Below are 19234 nucleotides of genomic sequence, written 5' to 3'. Positions count from 1 at the left end.
AATATCATCTGCATATTGAAGATTGTTCTTATTTTACCTGAGAGTCTTCGTTGTGGCTTTGGATTTGTCCAGCCTGGCATTTTACATGATGTACTCTGCATAGAAATTGAATAAATAAGGTGACAATATTCAGCCTTGTAGAACTCCTGTCTTAATTATAAACCAATCCATTGTTCTTTATTCAGTGCTCCCTCACCTATCTGGGGAGTTGAGTTCCAGAGACCCCGAGAGGTGAAAATCCGTGAAGTAGTGGGGTTATATTTATTCTATTATCTATATATATTTTAAGGCTTTATAAAACCTTCCCACTCTCCCATAAACCTTTTCTACACAATAAACCTACAGTTACTGAGCCAATCAGTTCCCAGGATACAGAACACAGCCAATAGTGTGCTGCGATAAGTGTAATACAATACAGAATTAGACGTATATTTTTTAAAAACTCAAGATATAGTAAAGCCATGATAGTGAGGGATAACTGTATTGCTTCTTGTCCTCCATACAGGTTCCTCAATAGATAAATAAGATGATCCATTTTTCTTGTCTCTTTGAGGACTTGCTATATTTTGTTGTGATCCATGCAATTAAAGGCTTTAGTGCAGAAGTAGGTGCTTTTTGGAACTCTCTTGCTTTCTCTATCATCCAGCAAATGTTGCCATTTTTTGGGGGGAAGATATTTACAGACAATGCAAAAACACTGATTGTAAAAGTCCAGTGGAGATTGCAAGGTTCACATCAATCTGTATGAAGATCATGCTGCACATCTGGGAATTCTTGCTTTACATATTGCTGGAACCTAGCTCTTAAACATATCTTTGTTAGCATGTAAAATGAGAGAGCAATTGATAATAAACATTTATCAGCATTGCCTTTCTTTAGGATTGGGATTTAATTGATCCAGTGGCTACTGTTGAGTTTCCAAGTTTGCTGGCATATTGAGTCCAGTACTTTAACAGCATATCTTTTAGGATTTTAAATAGCTCAGCTGAGATTCTATCTCCTAGCTAGCCTTAGTCATTCTTCAAGCTATCTGGGACTAGAGGGTAATCACATAATCCTAGTTACCAATGATATTAAGCTCTTTTTTGTAGAGTTTTCTGTATATTCTTACCACATCTTTTAATCTCTTCTACTTCAATTAATCCCCTACTATTTTCGTCTTTTATTGTACCTAATTCTGCATGAAATTTCCTTTGAGAGCTCTAATTTTCTTGAAAAGATCCTTATCTTTTTCATCCAGTTGTTTTCTTCTATTTTTTTTCTGGATTGTGCATTTAAGAAAACCTTCTTATCTCTCCTTTCTGTTCTCTGGAATTCTGCATTTAGGCATATCTTTCCCTTTGTTTCTTTCCTTAGTTGTTGTCCTTTGTACTGGAAGAGGACCAAAATGACATCTTTATGTTGGAGTCATTGCACAGTGTGTCTGACTGTGGGTGATCAGAAAGCTCTACTCCAGGTCAGGCACAAATAGCCTGTATGCATACTTGCATGAAGATATCTGACTGTTCAGTTCTCACCTTTGTTTTGAGCTACTGCTGTTCTACTTTGCTCATAGAGTCCAGCAGCTTCTCTGATGTGGGCACCTTAGGCTGGACAGCTGTTAATTTCCTTTCTATACATTGTGAATTTTCCTTTATCATTTTAATTTTGATGGTTTGTTTTTTCCTTTCTAATAGGAATATGAAATTTATTGTTTTTGAAAAATAGCTCTTAATTTTATTTATCATCTTAAGGGCTTTTTTGATTTTTTATTTCTCAAGTATGTAAAGCTTGATATTGCTTATTTTCAGTTTATTTTAAACTCTTACCTTCTGTCATAAAATTGATACTAAGTATTTTTTGGTTCCAAGGCAAAGGAGTAATAAGGGCTAGGCAATGGGGGTGAAGTAACTTGCTCAGGGTCACAAAGTTAGGTAGTATCTGAAGCCAGATTTGAATCCAGGACTTTCTATCTCTAAGACTGACTTTCTATCTACTGAGCCACCTGATTTTCCTTTCTGATTATTATTTTTTTTATGACTCATCGACTCTTTCTTTCCTTTAAAAAAAAACTATCACTGTCACTACTTCCTTTCCTCCCCTTAATAACTGCCTCATATCCCCTTTTCTGAAAATAAGAGCTTTTCCACTAACAAGCACAGTCATAAAAATAAATCCACATTTTGGCTGTATACATATATAAAAAATGTACGTGTTTAACCTATCACAGCTCTGGCAAGAAGTGGGAATCATGATTTGCCATTTAGTAATTATGGTTCATACGTTTTTTTTTCAAAACCTTTAACTTCTGTCTAATAATTATAGTGGCCCCCCACGGGAGTCCTACAACATTTATCTGTGGTTAATAACCTGAGGTGGAAAGAGGGGGCTGAGGAAATGGGAGAATAATAATGACTCAAAGACAGAAGTAGAAACACATGGGGAGTAACGTGAACTCTGAGGAAATAAGAGCAACAAGAGAATAGGTGGGGAGTATCAACCCCTTGATACTCCTAGACAAGAGAGTCTGCTTTGGGGGCGACAACGTCGCTAGGAAAAGTGGGAGTCTCAACTCCTGGTGTCTCCTATCACAATAGTAGGTACTGGGGCGACCAAGTCACTTATGGAAGACATATAGTGAAGCAAGAGAGTAAGCGGAGAGGAGGGAGCAGAGGGAGTGCGGAAAGGAAGGGCGAGAGAGCTGGTAAGAGAGTGCAAGAGAGGAGTTAGAAAGAGTTTGTAAGAGAGAGTTTCGTGCTAGTTCCCCAGAATTTATTGAGGGTTTTAGGAACTTATATGTAACATGATAGAGGTTTTAACATTGGTTGAATTGACAATGATGAGATCAAAGAGGTGGAGTTTTAATACAGCCAATGAATTTTCCTGTCCTTTGCTAGTGCCTAGAACTGTCCCTTTAACATCAAGAGTTCTGACCATGTGTCTGGTAGTACAATATCAATACATCAATCATACTTCCCAGATGCCAACATGCCTCGTATGCTACAAGAATTAATAATGTGTATTGTTTTTAAGGCAAAAGAGTGGGTAAGGCAATGGGGGTTAAGTGATTTGCACAGGTTCACACAGCTGAGAAATGTGTGAGGCTAGATTTGAACCTAGGAGCTCTCACCTCTATGCCTGACTACTAGCTGCCCCATTCAAAAGTTTTTAATAGTTGTTTTCCTTTACAATGTTGTAGTCATTTAATACATTGCTCTTCTAATTCTGCTCACTTCATTCTAAATCAGTTCATACATGTCCTCCCAGATTTCTCCAAATCCATTCTTTTCATCATTTCTTAGGGTACAATAATATTCCATCAGGAAGAAATATCTCTAGTAAAGCCATTTTATAAAGTGTTTCATAATTATATTTATATGCTATGAGTATTTCTTTGTCTATTGGCACCCAAATATTTTATGCATTTTATAATTATTCTAAAGGATTTTCCTTTTAAATTATTTTTTTTTCCCTGTACTTTGTAATTGCTAAATTGACATGCATTTGATTTTGATTTTCATGGATTTTTTTTGGCTGTTTTTGTTTGCAGTTGTCCTGAAATGGACTCTTCTAATTTTGGGGATTTTGTTACTTCTTAGAATCTGTATTAGTTGTTGTACTACTGTTTTTAAAAGTCTTTTACCTGGTGAAAAAATCATGTACACTCACACTGTGGATCCTGGCTAAGTTAAGAGGGAAATAAATCTCATTTTTGAGTGAGCAACCTTTGTGTTGTGCCTCTGCTTGGCTAACACATTGTCACATGGCATGTAAACTATGAAATTATGATTTTTAAAATTATTTTTTCTTTACAATTTCAATAGAGTATTTGATTTCCCCCCCTTCCTTTCTTTTTTTCCTATCCTTGGTAATACTTGAAATACATGAAATCAGTATTAATGTTTTTGACTTGATGGATAAGTTTACAGTATCTATTAGCCCTAGTAACTATGCATACCCCAAAGCTTTAGACAGTGGGAACCTGTCATTTATTGATAAATGTTATGGGCCTGTGTTTAATGATTCTGTCTGATTCCAGGAGAAGGGAACAAAAGAGCCACTATGCATGCCACGTAGCATGAGGTCAAGAAGGACCAAACCAATCCAGGGAGGATTGTTGAATTTCTATGCCAATACAAAAGTACTTGAACCTAGTGTAAGAATTGAGGTTGTAGTGTTTGACATATGTTAAGATGTAGGACTCCTTGTACCACATCACTTGTGCCTACTCTCTCCTTTAGATTTGAACCTAGGTCTTCTCATCTTCAGGCCTGGCACTTCATTCACTGAGACACCTAGCTGCCCTTTCTTTTAAGATACTGGGAGGTGGGGTAAATCTTGCAGCCAAGGTAACATGATATAGAAATGAATAATGACTGATTTAGCTAAACCATGGTCTGGATCCACATGAACTCTTAATTTTGATAGTTTGGAGAGATTGCAAAAATACTTATTGTTAACACTGGTTATTAATAAAATTATAATAGCCCAAGAAGAATTTCTCAACAGTTGACCAGAGATTAGAATCTATGAAAGTTTCAGTAAGGAGAAGGGAGCCAAGATGGTGGATTAGGGACAGCCACTCTTTTGAACTCTCCCAAAATTCCCCTCCAAAAAACCTTAAAATAATGCCTCATATCAAATTTTAGTGTGTCAAAGCTAAAAAAGTTCAGAGTGAGACATTTTTCTGTAGTAAGAAAACTTAAGAGACTGGCAGGAGAAATCTGTGAGGAACAGGGTAAAAGCCTTTCTGGAGACAACACAAATTTCTGTGGCCATAGCAGTAGCACAAGTTTCAGGATTTCTCAGCTCAGAGAGTGTAAGGAAGTTGGACAGTTGGTTAGAAATAGATAATAGGGGGACCCTTTCATAGTACTGGGTATAACTGGTGGTAATTAGTAGCTTTGTTCTCATATGTAGTTCTGGTTACAGTTTCAGGGTAGAGAGGAGCTCTAGTGTTCAATCACAAGGGAGCAAGGGCTCTAGTCATAGTTCCAAAGTAAAGAGGAGTTGCTAACTTCAGGGGTTCAGGAGCAATTTCTGGGTAAATATTAGGCAAAGAGCAGGCCATGAGAACAGTGACCATATCTCTTTCAGGATCACACCACCTTGGAAGCACTAAAAATTTTCAGACCCACAGAATTAGCTCTGAAAATAGCAGTTTGAAAAAGCCTGAAGTTTGGAATAGTCTCCCCACTCTCAGGGGAGCAGAGCCTAACTTAAACTTAAAATTCAAAGTCAAGAAATAGGCAATAAAAATGAGCAAACAACAATAAAAATTTGACCACAAAAAGCTACTACTCTGGCATGGAAGATTAATAAATAAACAGAGGAGAAAACAATGTAAAACCAGCTACAAAAATGTCTCAAAGAAAAATGCCAATTGGGTCTAAAACCAATAAGAATTCCTTGAAGAGTTATAGAAAGAAATAAAGGTAGTAAAGGAAAAATTAGGAAAAGAAATGAGAGTGATGGCAACAAAATTACAAAAAGAGAATTAATAGTTTGGAAAGAATAAAAAAATACTGAAGAAAACAACACTAAAATTTTTGGCATAAGAATTTATTGAGATCTCCTTATAAAGCAGAATTAGCCAATTGGAAAAGGGTGTTCAAAAATTTCCTAAAGAAAAGAACTTAAAAAGCAGAATTGGCCACATGGAAAAAGAGGTTCAAGATCTCACTGAAGAAATTAATTTTTTTAAAAGCAGAATTAGGTAAACGGGAGCTAATGAATGACTCCACGAGACATCAAGAAATAACAAAACATAGTCAAAAGAATAAAAAAATAGAAGAAAATCTGAAAGGTCTCATTGGAGAAACAACTGACCTGGAAAATAGTTCAAGGAGAGATAACTTAAGAATTATTGGACTGCCTTCAGCCATGATTCAAGAAAATAGAGTTTAGACATCATTTTTCCAAGAAATTATCAAGGAAGAGGGCTCTGATATCTTAGATCCAGAGAGTAAAATAGAAATAAAAAGATCCATCAGTCATTTCCTGAGAATATCCCAAAGCAAAAACTTCCAGGAACAATATAACCAAATTCCAGAGTTCCCACATCAAAAAGAAAAATAACTCAAGTAGCCAGAAAGAAATGATTTAAATATTGTTCCATGGATAGAATAACACAAGATTTAGTAGCTTCCATGTTAAAGGAGCAGAAGACTTGGAATGTGATATCCTAGAGAGCAAAAGATTATAGGTTTATAACCAAGAACCAGGAAAATGTGTATAATCTTTCAGGGAAAAAAATGACTATTTAATGAAATAGAATATTTTGAAGTATTCATGATGAAAAGACCAAAGTTGAATTGACAAATCTGACATTTAAAATAAGACTCCAGACAAACCAACAGGTAAACATGTAAGGTAATCATTAGGAACCCTAAGTCAGTGCCAGGCAAATTAAGAAACTTTGATTGATTCCTGAGATGTGATATGGAGAGCTGGTGGGTGGAAAAAACTGCTGATGGGTGGAGAAAATTGCATATAAGCAGGAGCCTCTGGGACTCTCCTGGTCTTTTGGCATCTCAGTATGGTGCAACTCAGTTTGATTCTACCTTGAATTCGGCATTGGTGGCTTGAGGAGTTCAGCTTTGGTGATTCAGTTGGGTTGAGGAGACCCTGGCTGGAGACACCGGCTCTTTGTCTCCTTCTCCTGTCTTTGGTGGGACACTTCGATCTGGAGGCACTTGGATCCAGATTTAGGGTATTTTAGCTTGGCCATATTTTTCTGCCTCCTTCCTGTATTTCCCCCTTTACTATTTCTACCTTGCTGTAATAAAGCTACTAAAGCTACTAACAGCCTTGTGACTTAAGAGTTAATTTTTGTAAATGGTAACCACAACAATTCTTAAAATTCTTATATTTGCCAAACCCATTTTAATTATTACAATACTGAGTCAAATGTGTAAAAATAAGTCATTATCCAATTAATAAAAGTTTTTAGAAAGCAAAGCTATATATAGTCGTGAAAAAATGTTCTACATCACTTTGGATTAATGAAGTACAAATTGAAATATCTCTAGGGTGCTACCTCATACCTATCAGAAATGACAAATGTTCTAAGGAATGAATGAAAAATGGCTATACTAATGAGCTTTTACTGAAAGAGTGAGCTAATCCAACCATTCTGGAGAACAGTTTGGAAATATGTCCAAAGACTATAAAACTGAGTACTCTTTAACACAGCAATACTTCTGTTAGATCTGTATCCCCCCAAAATAGAAAAAAAGGGAAAAGGCTCTATATGTACAAAAATTTTTATAGTAGCTCATTTTCCGATAGCAAAGAATTAGAAATTGGAGGAATCCTGATCAATTGAGTAATGACTGAACAGTTGTGGTATATGATTGTTATGGAGTACTGTTGTGCTATAAGTGATGAAGTGGGTAGTTTCAGAAAAAAACATGGCAAGAACTATATGAACTGATAAAAAGTGAAGTGAGATGATTTGGGAGATTATTGTGCACAGTAACAGTAAGGTTATAATGATCAACTGGAAAAGTCTTGGCTACTCTGAATAATGTAATGTATCCAACACAGTTCTCAAGGATTCATGATGAAAAAATGCTTTCCACCTCCAAGAAAGAAAACTGATGAAATCTGGGTGCAAATTGCAGTATAATTTTCTCACTTTATTTTTCTTGCTTTTTTGGGGGTGAAATATGGCTAATATGGAAATATGTTTTACATGATACCACATGTATAATTGGTATTCTTTTGCATGTCCTCTGTGTGAGTTGGGAGGGAGAGAATTTGGAATCCAAAATTAAAAAAGAAAAGAAAAGAATAAAGTACATAACTAAGAACATATTAAATGATGAGGGGGTAATTTTGGTAAAATATGTGAAGATGTGTATGAATTGATGCAAAGTGAAATAAGAATCAGGATATCATGTGCACACTAACAGCAATGCTATAATGATGAATTCTGAAAGACTTGACGACTCTGATCAATATAGTTATCAAAAACAATTCCAAAGGAATCAGAATGAAAAAATACTGTCTAACTCCAAAGAGAAAAGAACCATTGAATTCTAAGTATAAATTTAATTATATTTTTCAGGTTTTTAAAAATTTTTCCTAATATGTCTAATATGTAAATGTTTTACTTGATTCCACATGTATCATTGATATTATATTCTTTGCTTTCCTAGTGGGTGGAGGATGGCTGGAAGGGAAGGAGAGAATTTGGAACTCAAAATTTAAAAAGAAAAGAATGTTAAAAATAAATAATAAAACAAGTAAAAAGAAAAGAAAATTTCAAATAATTGTTGTGTTCCCATCTTTATTCCAGCAACAGAGAAATATATATTATATACCTTAATAGTCAATCATAAATTTTATTTGAAGGGGGAACAATCAGGATAAGAAAAACATTTGAAACATATTAAGGAAATGAATTATACATGAATATCACATAGTGTGGCTAAATTTCGGAGGGGAGCAATTAGAGATTATTTCTGGAGCTTTCTTACTATTATGGAGGGATTGTTACCACCTTCATCTTTTGGGGAAATGCAGTTCAAGTACCTTTTTTAATAAAGGAGAGAAAGGAGTATGCTGAATACAGCCTCTATGCTTAGTACTGATGATGGTCCTGCAAAGGAGAATGAGAAGGAGTGGGCAACAGGAGGAGACCTCAAGGACAGGAATGTCATGAGAACTCATGGAGTAGAGGAATTATGAAGAAACTGTGGTCAATTATGGTCATTGCTGCAGAGAGGTTAAAAAAGCTGAGAACTGAAAAAAAGGTCATCAAAATTGGTAATTAAGAGATCATCAATAACTGTGGAAAGAGCAGTATCAGTTGAATGATGAAATTGGAAGACATTACAAAATGATTAATGGGAGCATGCTTAAGAGGCAAACTAAACTAGAAGTCTAGTTATGAAGAGGAAGAGAAAAGGGCAGCGTCAAATAAAATCATTGGCAGCAAAGATCAAATGTTAGAGGCAGATGGAAGTTAATTCTGAGACCAATCTGCCAGAGTCTATTGGAAGGATGGAATCAAGGTTACAGATAGATAACTTGGCCTTGGCAAATCAGTAATGAGTAAAGAAGGAAGAGAATAGAGAATGTGATATCAAGGAATTTTGAGATATAGAGTAGAGTAGAAAAGTAAATTCCATTCAAAATAGCTACCAAAGCTATTTTATTTTATTTTGAAATCTATCTGCCAAGATTCACCTTGGGACTATATATGAAATAATTACAAAAAACTTTGCAGAAATAAAGACAGAACTAAATAATTGGAGGAAGATTAATTATTCATGGTTAGGTTGAGCCAATATAATAAAAATGACAGTTCTATTTAAATTCATGTGTAAACTGTCATACCAATCAAACTCCTAAATTCTATTTTTTAGAGTTAGGAAAAAAATGAAATTTCAAGAGTAATAATGAGAAATATACAAAGGAAGGTTTTCAGTATCAGATCTCAAAATATATTTCAAAGAAGTAATCAGTAAAATGATTTATTAGTTTAAAAGGAAAAGGCCAATCAGTGGAATAGATTGTTTATAATATATAAAAACAAAAACAGCATCATTTCATTCAATGAACTAAAACATTCAGTTTCTGGAGGAAGGGCTTACCATTTGACATAAATTACTGGGAAAATTGGGTATTCATCTGGTAGAAATTAGAAATAGACCAACATTTCGTATTGTTTACCAAGATAAGTTAAAAGTAGAAACATGACATATATAACAAGTGTCATTGTGAATAGTGTAGAGTATAAAAGCAGAAATTGTCTTTCAGTCTATGGGGAGAGGAAGCGTTGATGACTCAACAAGTAATGAAGTTCATCACAGAAGACAATGTTGACAAATTTGACTATATAAACATTTTTTTTGCACAATCAGATTTTGTAAACAAAAAGTGATAATGCAAGCAAGTAACCAAAGGAAAAAATCCTTGAAGCACATTTTTCTGATGAAGTTCTCATATCCAAGATAGTAAAGAATGGATTTAAAATTTAAGAGCCATTTCCCAGTGAATAGTCAAAAGTATTAGCAAGTAGTTTTCAAAGGAGGGAAATCAGACTTTCAACACGTATATGAAAAAATGCTGAAAATCACTAACAATTAGAGAAATGTGAAATAACATAACTTTTTGGTTCCACTTCTATCAGACTGCAAAGATGACAAAAGAGAAATATCACAAATGTCGAATGGGCTGTGGGGTAAGCCGGTAATGTATACTGTGTTGGTTGAATTGTGAATTGATCTAATCATTTTGGAAATTTGCAACATCTAAACTTACAACTGTGTCTAAAAATTGCAATGAGGAGTGGCTAAACAAATTTTGGTATATGAATGCAATGGAATATTGCTATACTATGAAATATGATGATATGGAAAATTTCAGAGGAAACTGTGAAGACTTCTACAAACTAATTGATGTAGAGTGAAGAGAGCTCAAGTAGGAGAACAGTTTATACAATATTATAGAGAAAAACCACTTTGAAAGACTTTGTACTCTAATTAGTACAATGATAAATTGTGAATGCAAAAGAATTAAGATGAAACATACCACTTACTTGTTTACTGAGAGGTTATGTATGAGGTTAAGATATATAGAGGGTCATTCATTTTCAGACCTGAACAATGTAGGATTTTATTTTGTGGGATCTATGCAGCAATCTATTAAGGACTTTTATTTATTAAATTTGCTCATTGGTGAGGATAAGAGAGACAAAGTCTTTGTTTTTTTTTTAAACCCTTACCTTCTGCCTTAGAATCAATACTATGTATTTATGGGGATGATTTACAGATGTGACAGTCCCATTTTAAATATAAGAATTCAATTCAGTTTGGTTTAGCAAACATCTGTAAAATCTATCATGTACTAGGAATTGCATTAGATAATGAACATGTTTGCTAAACATATTTATGTGGTATAAGTAGTCTTAGATCAGAGGATAAGTATGAGAGTATCTAATGAATCAGATTATACATTTTCATTCAATTTAATTTATAAATGAAAGTGCTCTACCTTCACATTTATTATCTAGCATTTTGAAATAAAATGGGCTTATCTTTTTATTTGTACTAGCCTTGAGAAATGCTCAAAATCTATTTTTCATTGGATGATTTTAAAGCTGGGAATGAAAATGGAGTACTGACATCAACATATTTCCAAAGATATTTCCAACATATTTCATAGTATAACATTCAAAGAATTAAGTGTGTTCTGCCATACTAGAAAGCAATCTATTAGTGCCTGAATTAATGCGCTTTGAGACTTTGAATTCTTGCCACAGAATTTCCAAACCTTATTATGGCATAGCTATAGAAAAAAAGTTCAACAGGACCTTCTTCATTCATTTTATTGTCAGTTAGAGTATCTATTCTTCAAATCATATTATATCATTCATTTAAAATAATGCAACTCCTTGCTGTTTGCTTTTATTAAATTACTTTATTTGCTAATGTCCTACCATGTTGACAGTGACCATAAAGCTGATATTGACAACATTTCTTGACATGAAGAGATTGGTGATTTAGAGTTATTAAGATTGCATCAATTTATTTTTCATTTTGTGTTAGGATTTTTAAAAGGCCTTAATGACATCATAGTTAAGGCACTCTGGTAAAATATGGGATATTAACTTAAGCAGGAGTAAATTTATATTGTTTTCAGTTTGTCATGTTTTGAAATTGTTTAAAAAGAGGAATTACTTTGTGTACATATATTAGGCTTGAAAAATTAAGATTCTTAAAGTCCTGAACTTACAATTAAGGGAGCAGACATGTAATTTGACTTCCTTCTATCTTTCTTTGTAGCATATGGAGGCTCCTAACACATGGTCTCCTTGAAAATTTCCCTGGCTAAAAAAATTTTATAGCAAGTTACTCTATCAAAAGTTTTATTTAAAAGATATTATAAGGAATCAATTCAAATTTATTAGAGCCATTCCCCAATTGAAATGTAGTTAAGGGATATAAAAAAGCAGTTCTCTAAAGATGATTATAGTTATCTGAAAAAATGTTCTAAATCACTAATAATTAGAGAAATGTAAAATGTAAAAACCACTCTGAGGTTCTATCTCACCCTTGTACACTGACAAAGGTAACAAAATAGGAAAATTACAAATATTACAGAGGGTTGTGGGAAAAGAGATACTCCACTATTGATGGAACTGTGAATTGATTCAGTCATCTTGAAAAGCAATTTGAAATTATATTCTCTTTGGAATTACATATGTCCTTTCACCCCAAACTATTAAATTGGTACCTCAAAGAGATGAAGGAAATAGGTCCTATACATATAAATATTTATACCATCTCTTTGTGGGGGCAAAAAAATCCCCTGGAAACTAAGGAAGTACCCATTGATTAGAGAAAGGCTAAACGATGGTATATAATATATAATAAATAATATAAAAATAATGGTATATAAATGTGATGGAATATAATGTAAAAGATTATTAAAGAAATGGTTTCAGAGAATCCTGTAAAGACTTGTGTTAATTCATGCAGAATAAAGTGAGTAGAACCGAGAGAACAATTTATACTATAACAACATTGCAAAAACATAATTTTGAAAGATGTTTAAAGAACAACAATCCACCATGATTCCAGAGGTCTGATGATGAAGAATTATTATCTATCTCCTGACAGATATAATAGACAAATAAGCAGAATAAGACATATTTTTGGATATGGCCAATGCAGGGATTTGTTTTGCTTGACCATGGATATTTCTTATGAAATGATGAAAAATTCTTTTTTTTTTCTTCAAGGGGAGATAGGAGAGAGAAAAAATAAAGGATTCCTACTTGAAAACAATTGATTTAAAATGTTTCTTGAAGTAAATTAAGTAAACAAAAAGAAAGTTAGCAGTTTCAAAATAGCTTGTGGATCCGTATTCACTCAAAATCAGAGCTCATAAACCATCACCAATGATTGCTTTTACTAAAGCAACTGGAGCACACATTATTCATTCAAAAGTAAAAGATGCTTAATCAAATAGCACAGAAAATTAAGTGACAAAAACGATCTTCTGAGTATATATATATATATATATATATAAAATCAGTCAGACAACAAGCTTTTATTAAGTACTGACTGTGTGCTAGGTATTAGAAATATAATCTCCTAATTGAAATGTAAAACAATTTTGAATTTTAAAGAATTGATTTTTATTCATACTATAGATTATTTTCTACTGATTTGGGTGAAGGAAAGGTATCATTTAATTGTCTTTATTTTTTAGGATGCTTCAGATTCAACTTTGAAATACAAAGGAATACATTTTGGCAACCAGTCAGGAAGACGAGATGTTCCGATACTGGAAGGGCCTGGTCCTGGGGAGTATGATATAGTTCAGTAAGTAAGCTAGAGCAATAATTTCAGCTTAGTTCTGTACTATAGAGTGCCAATGATCCAGATCCTTGGTTGTTCATTTATTAAGCAATTCATGGAAATCAAATGACTCATGAAAGGTAAATAGAGGTCTTTTAGGAATAAAATGGGAGAACTTAAAAGATCAAAAATAGAGTAGTAGAAATGGGAATAACATTTTTAAAAAGTTATGTTTGATTTTGGAATGAATGAGATTGAGTGATGTTAAGTTTGACATTGTGGGAAATCACAACACATTAAAGAAATTTAAGAAGTCCTCAGACTTTGGGGTTGTTCAAAAGTTGTACAGAATCTTCACTTTCCCTCCAGTCATTTTTTTATAATTCCACATAGAAATGGATAGTATCATCTTTTAGAGTAATTCAGTTTATTAGCTACTCTTTTTTTGGCAAACAGACATAGTTAGTTTGTAGGAGAGCAAGCCTTGGTTAAAACAAAGTTTACAATCAAGTATAAATTAAGAATAAAGATAAAGATAAGAGATTTACACTGTATGTATTATAACAGTTCTAACTTGGCCTATTTTTCAAAAAGCCACTGACTTGGGGAAATGGGAAATGCATAAAATTTAAATCACTGACTCTGGTAATCTCATTTCATAGAAAAATTTTATTGATCTTAAGTAGTTGAACAAGAAAAAGGGCAAAAGAGCCCAGTAAATATCTCCGTAGGCTGATACTTGAAAGCAGTATTCTGGGGAGAGTGGAGAAGCAAGGGAGGAAGCATTGATGAAGTGCCTATTGTGTGCCAGGAACGTGCAAAGTGCTTTACAAATATCTCATTTGATCCCAACCACTACCCTAGGAGAGTGCTATTATAATTTACATTTTATCACTGAGGAAACTGAGGCAAACAGGAGTTAAATGACTTGCCCAGGGTCATACAACTAGTAAATATTTGAGACTAGAATTGAACTCTGGTCTTCTTGACGCCAAATCCAGTGCTCTATCCATTGGGCAACCTAGCTGAAGACATGATTGCTAAGAGCAGAAGAAGTTTAGGAAAAAGTTCATTTATGAAATATTGCAAGGATGGAAGATTATAAATAGGCAAGTGGCTTTGAAGCCTGATGACCTGTTTACAATTCTGCTTCTGACTGTTTGACTGTGGGACAGTCATTTAATCTCTTAATGCTTTAGGGAGTTCCGAGGCTTCTCATCACTCATTTTTTCCTGGGAGTTTTCTTGACGTTTCCTCTGTCGTTGTCTCCCTTGCTTCAGCTTCCAGCCTCCCTTTTCCTGGTGTTTCTAGATCTGTCCCTGACAAACTGCTGCACTCAGTTCTTGTGTCTGAATGTGCCGTCTCTCATCTCCCTACTTTTAACTACTTCTTATCCCAGTAATTGAGGCTTAAGAAGCACACTACAGAATTTGAGATTTGGCACAGTGAGGAGCAGAAGAGAGAAATCTGGGGGTCTTTTGGAGAAAATAGGATTTCTGGTAGCCTTAAGAACTATGTGTCTGCCTATAGGAAACACAGCTAGCATTTAACATTAAATAGTATCGATTTAGAATAGGGAAGAGAATTATAACAATAAAAATTTACAATGTACTCCTATTTTCTCTTAATTACTTGCTTTGCTTTCAGTGGTAGCTTGTTGTGATCACTGATTCAAGACATTTAACCTTTTTAGGCCTCAGTTTCCTCCCGTCAAATGAAAGGAATGAGCTAGGTAGCCTTTAGGGCCTTTCCAACTCTCATTTAATGATCTGATGAATATAGCTTCATCTTTGAAAGTCCTCATGTTTGAGGAGTGATTGTGTGATGGCAAGGAATAGTTCTATCACTAATATATGTAGCCCCCTCACATGTCAATCCTGCTATTTAAGTAATTCCTACCCATTATTTTTATTGGAATAGGTCATTTATAAGAGGCATTTAAAAAGCCAGTGGAAACAGGCCAGCTCCTTTTTTTGTGTTTCTATTGTTTCTAAGAATTTCTCTTACATCTCCTTTCACTTTTCAAAGTTCAGTTTTTTGAAGGTTGTCATTGCACATTGCTTTAGCAATGGATGAAATATTGTGAGTCTATATGACCTGATGTAAGAGTAGATCTAGTGATTTTAGGAATCTGGGACAGGTGGGTAAAACTCTTTGGTAAAGCAAAGACAAAACAAAGCAAAACAGAAGAAAATATTGGCTAGCCCTAGACCTTAGTGACTAGCCTTGTAGTTTTAAATCTGGAGAGTTGTAAAGTCTTAGAGCTTGTTGTTTTGTCCTTCCTTTTGAAAATGACTAGAGGCATCATAGGGCAATGTCTTGATTTGCTCAAGAATTTTATTTAAGTGAGGCAGAGTTGCACCAAGTTGCCAGCCTCTCTCTCTCTTTCTGAATAGCCATTATTTTATCTTTTTTCTAGAATACATGTAATGCAATTTTTAATAATTGTTTTCTGACATTTTGAAATCTAGATTCCTTTCCTTCCCCCCTCCTTTCTCCCTGAGATGGCATGTAATATGATATAGATTATTTATAAAATACAAATTTCCAGATTTATCATATTGTGAGAGAAGACACATATCACTTTCACTAGAGAAAAATTCATGGAGGAAATAAAGTGAAAATGGTATGTTTCAATCCATATTCAAATTCTATCAGTTTATATAGCCTTTTTAAAAAAATCATAAATTCCTTAGTTATTCTGAATCCTTAGATTGCTGATAATAGTTAAGTCATTTATAGTTGATAATCATACATTATTGCTGTTATTATGTACAATGTTCTCCTGAGTAGTAAATTAATTCAAATAGAATTGTCATTTTTTGTTATATTGGTATGGCCTACCCACTACTCTCTTTTTTAGCCAGTACCAGATTGTTTTGATGATTGCCACTTCATACAGTTTGAGATCCAGTCCAGTTAACTACCTTCCTTCTTAACTTTCTTGATATTGTTGGACTTTTGTTATTCCAGATGAATATTATTTTTTTTCCTAGCTCTATGAAATAATTTTTGGGTAGTTTGATTGTTATGGCACTGAATAGGTAATTAATTTAGGTAGAATTGCCTTTATTATTTTGACTTTACAATAAGCAATTAATATTTTTCCAACTGTTTAGATCTAACTTTATTTGTGTGAAAAGTGTTTTGTAGTTGTGATCATATAGTTCCAAATTTGTCTTGGCAAAGTCTTGATTTGTCCTAGGTATTTTATATTGTCTACAGTTATTTCTCTTTCTGCATTTTGCTATTGGACTTCATTGGTACTATAAAGAAATACTAATGCTTTATGTGGTATTATTTCATATTCTATGACTTTTTGGGTTGATTCTCTGAGATTTTCTTTTTTTTCTTTTCTTTTAACCTTTACCTTCCGTTTTAGAATCAATACTGTGTATTGGTTCTAAGGTAGAAGAGTGGTAAGGACCAGGAAATGGGGGTCAAGTGACTTGCCCAGGATCACACAGCTATTAAGTGTCTGAGGTCAAATTTGAATACAGGACCTCCTGTCTCTGGGCCTGACTCTCAATCCACTGAGCTACCCAGCTGCCCCCGGATTTTCTAGGTATACTATCATATCATCTGCAAAGAGTGATAGCTTTATTTCTTCAATTACTATTCTAATTCTTTCAGTTTCTTTTTCTCTTCTTATTGCTATAGCTAGCTAGCATTTTTGAAATACAATATTGAATAGTAGTGGTGATAATGGACATCTGTGTGATAGTTTTAGATAGATACTATTTATCATTTCATGAATTTTCCCTTCATTCCAGTGTTCTCTAGTGTTTTTAATAGGAATGGATATTATATTTTGTCAAAAGATTTTTCTGCATATATTGAGATGATCATTTGGTTTCTGTTGTTTTTACTATTGATATGGCCAGTTATACTAAATGTTTTCTTTAAAAAATTTTTTATTTATTTAATTAATTTAGATTATTTTTCCATGGTTACATGATTCATGTTCTTTCCCTGCCCTCCCCCCACCCCCTTCTCATAGCCAACACACAATTCCACTGGGTTTTACATGGGTCATTAATTAAGACCTATTTCCATATTATTGATATTTGCATTAGGGTGATCATTTAGAGTCTACAACCCGAATCATATCCTCATCAAACCATGTGGTCAAGCAGTTGTTTTTCTTCTGTGTTTCTGCTTCCACAGTTCTTCCTCTGAATATAGATAGCGTTCTTTCTCATAAGTCCCTCAGAATTGTCCTTGATCATTGCATTGCTGCTAGTAGAGAAGTTCATTACATTTGATTGTACCATAGTGTATCAGTTTCTGTGTACATTGTTCTCCTGGTTCTGTTCCTCTCACTCTGCATCAGTTCATGGATGTTGTTCCAGTCTCCATGGAATTCCTCCAGTTTATTATTCCTTTGAGCACAATAGTATTCCATCACCAATAGATACCATAATTTGTTCAGCTATTCCCCAATTGGAGGGCATCCCCTCATTTTCCAATTATTTTTGCTATCACAAAGAGCGCAGCTATGAGTATTTTTGTCTTTTTCCTTATGATCTCTTTAGGGTACAAACTCAGCAATTCTTTGGCTGACTCAAAGGGCAGACAGTCTTTTAGCACCTTTTGGGCATAGTTCCAAATTGCCATCCAGAATGACTGGATCAGCTCTACCAGCAATGTATTATTGTCCCAAGTTTGCCATATCCCCTCCTTGCTGTCATGTTAGCCAATCTGCTAGGTGTGAGGTGGTATCTCAGAGTTGTTTTGATTTGCATTTCTCTGATTATAAGAAATTTAGAACACTTTTTCATGTGCTTATTAATAGTTTTGATTTCTTTATTTGAAAACTGCCTATTCATGCCCCTTGTCCATTTATTAATTGGGGGATGGCTTGATTTTTTGTACAATTGATTTAGCTCTTTATAAATTTGAGTAATTAGACCTTTGTCAGAATTTTTTGTTATGAAGATTTTTTTCCAATTTGTTGCTTCCCTTCTAATTTTACTTGCATTGGTTTTGTTTGTACAAAAACTTTTTACTTTAATATAATCAAAATTATTTTTCATTTTGTAATTTTTTTCTAACTCTTGCTTGGTCTTAAAATCTTTCCTTTCCCAAAGATCTGACAAGTATACTATTCTGTGTTTACCCAGTTTACTTATAGTTTTCTTCTTTATATTCAGGTCATTCACCCATTCTGAGTTTATCTTGGTGTAGGGTGTGAGATGTCGTCAAATAGTGGATTTTTGTCCTAAAAGTTGGGATTTTGGGGTTTACCATATAACTCTTCAAAACTTGTGGTCAATTTCCATTTTTTTTGAAGACTTGGTTGTGTTTGTTTGTTGTCTTCTGCTGCATCCTCTTTAGTCTGGGTTTTTTTTTCCCTGCAAAAAAATTATCTAGGGTTAAGGTTTTCTTTTTTTCATTTTCTTTCTTTCCTTCTTTTTTTTTTTGGTAGTTGTAGATTATAGTTCTTGGGAGTTGGTGGCCATTGCCTTGTTCCTTCCTGGTCAGAAGTCTAAGTGAGGAATGTGGATGATCTCTGTATTGGGCTCCTGAGAGGTTTTGGCCCTCAGGCTTTTTTTTTTTTTTTAAACTCTGCAGCAGTGTCTTCTGTGGGTAGCCCTGCACAGTTTCTTCACCAGAGCTCTACATTACTCAATATCCTGGGTACTCAAGTCTCGCTGCTCTTAGGGGCAAGTCCAGCCCCTGAGAACTTAAAGGTTTCCCCACAGAGGTCTGGGTGTGGAGTGTAGGCAAGTCTCTCTATAGAGCACTGGAGAGTTTTTTGCCTGGAGGCTATTTTTTGGGTCTCTGCAGTGTCTGCTGTGAGCCGCCCCTCTCTGCTGTAAAAATAGACTTGAATGCAGGACTTCAATCCCCACAAGCCTTTGCTCCACTTCCCCAGAATGCTTTGTAATCTCACCTGGGCTGAGAGTGAGATGGGGTATTTAAACCTGGTTGTGAAT

The 19234-nt window shown here is 34.3% G+C and overlaps 1 protein-coding gene across 3 annotated transcripts in view; it reads left to right on the top strand.

Moving 5' to 3' along the window:
* STPG2 (sperm tail PG-rich repeat containing 2) overlaps nt 1–19234 on the top strand; it is a 639089-nt gene that overhangs the window by 46728 nt on the left and 573127 nt on the right. For all 3 annotated transcript variants that reach the window (XR_468392.3, XM_007495708.3, XM_056803311.1), the window contains exon 5: nt 13207–13319. Coding sequence is in view for 2 of the 3 variants with exons in the window: in XM_007495708.3 (XP_007495770.2) it covers nt 13207–13319 (113 nt within the window). In the remaining variant the exon portion in view is untranslated. The remainder of the gene's footprint in view (nt 1–13206; nt 13320–19234) is intronic.

The sequence above is a fragment of the Monodelphis domestica genome, chromosome 6, assembly GCF_027887165.1.
Source record: "Monodelphis domestica isolate mMonDom1 chromosome 6, mMonDom1.pri, whole genome shotgun sequence".
In the NCBI taxonomy this organism is placed as follows: domain Eukaryota; kingdom Metazoa; phylum Chordata; class Mammalia; order Didelphimorphia; family Didelphidae; genus Monodelphis; species Monodelphis domestica.
Note: the sequence above shows the minus strand (reverse complement) of the source record. Positions and strands in the feature narration are given on the sequence as shown.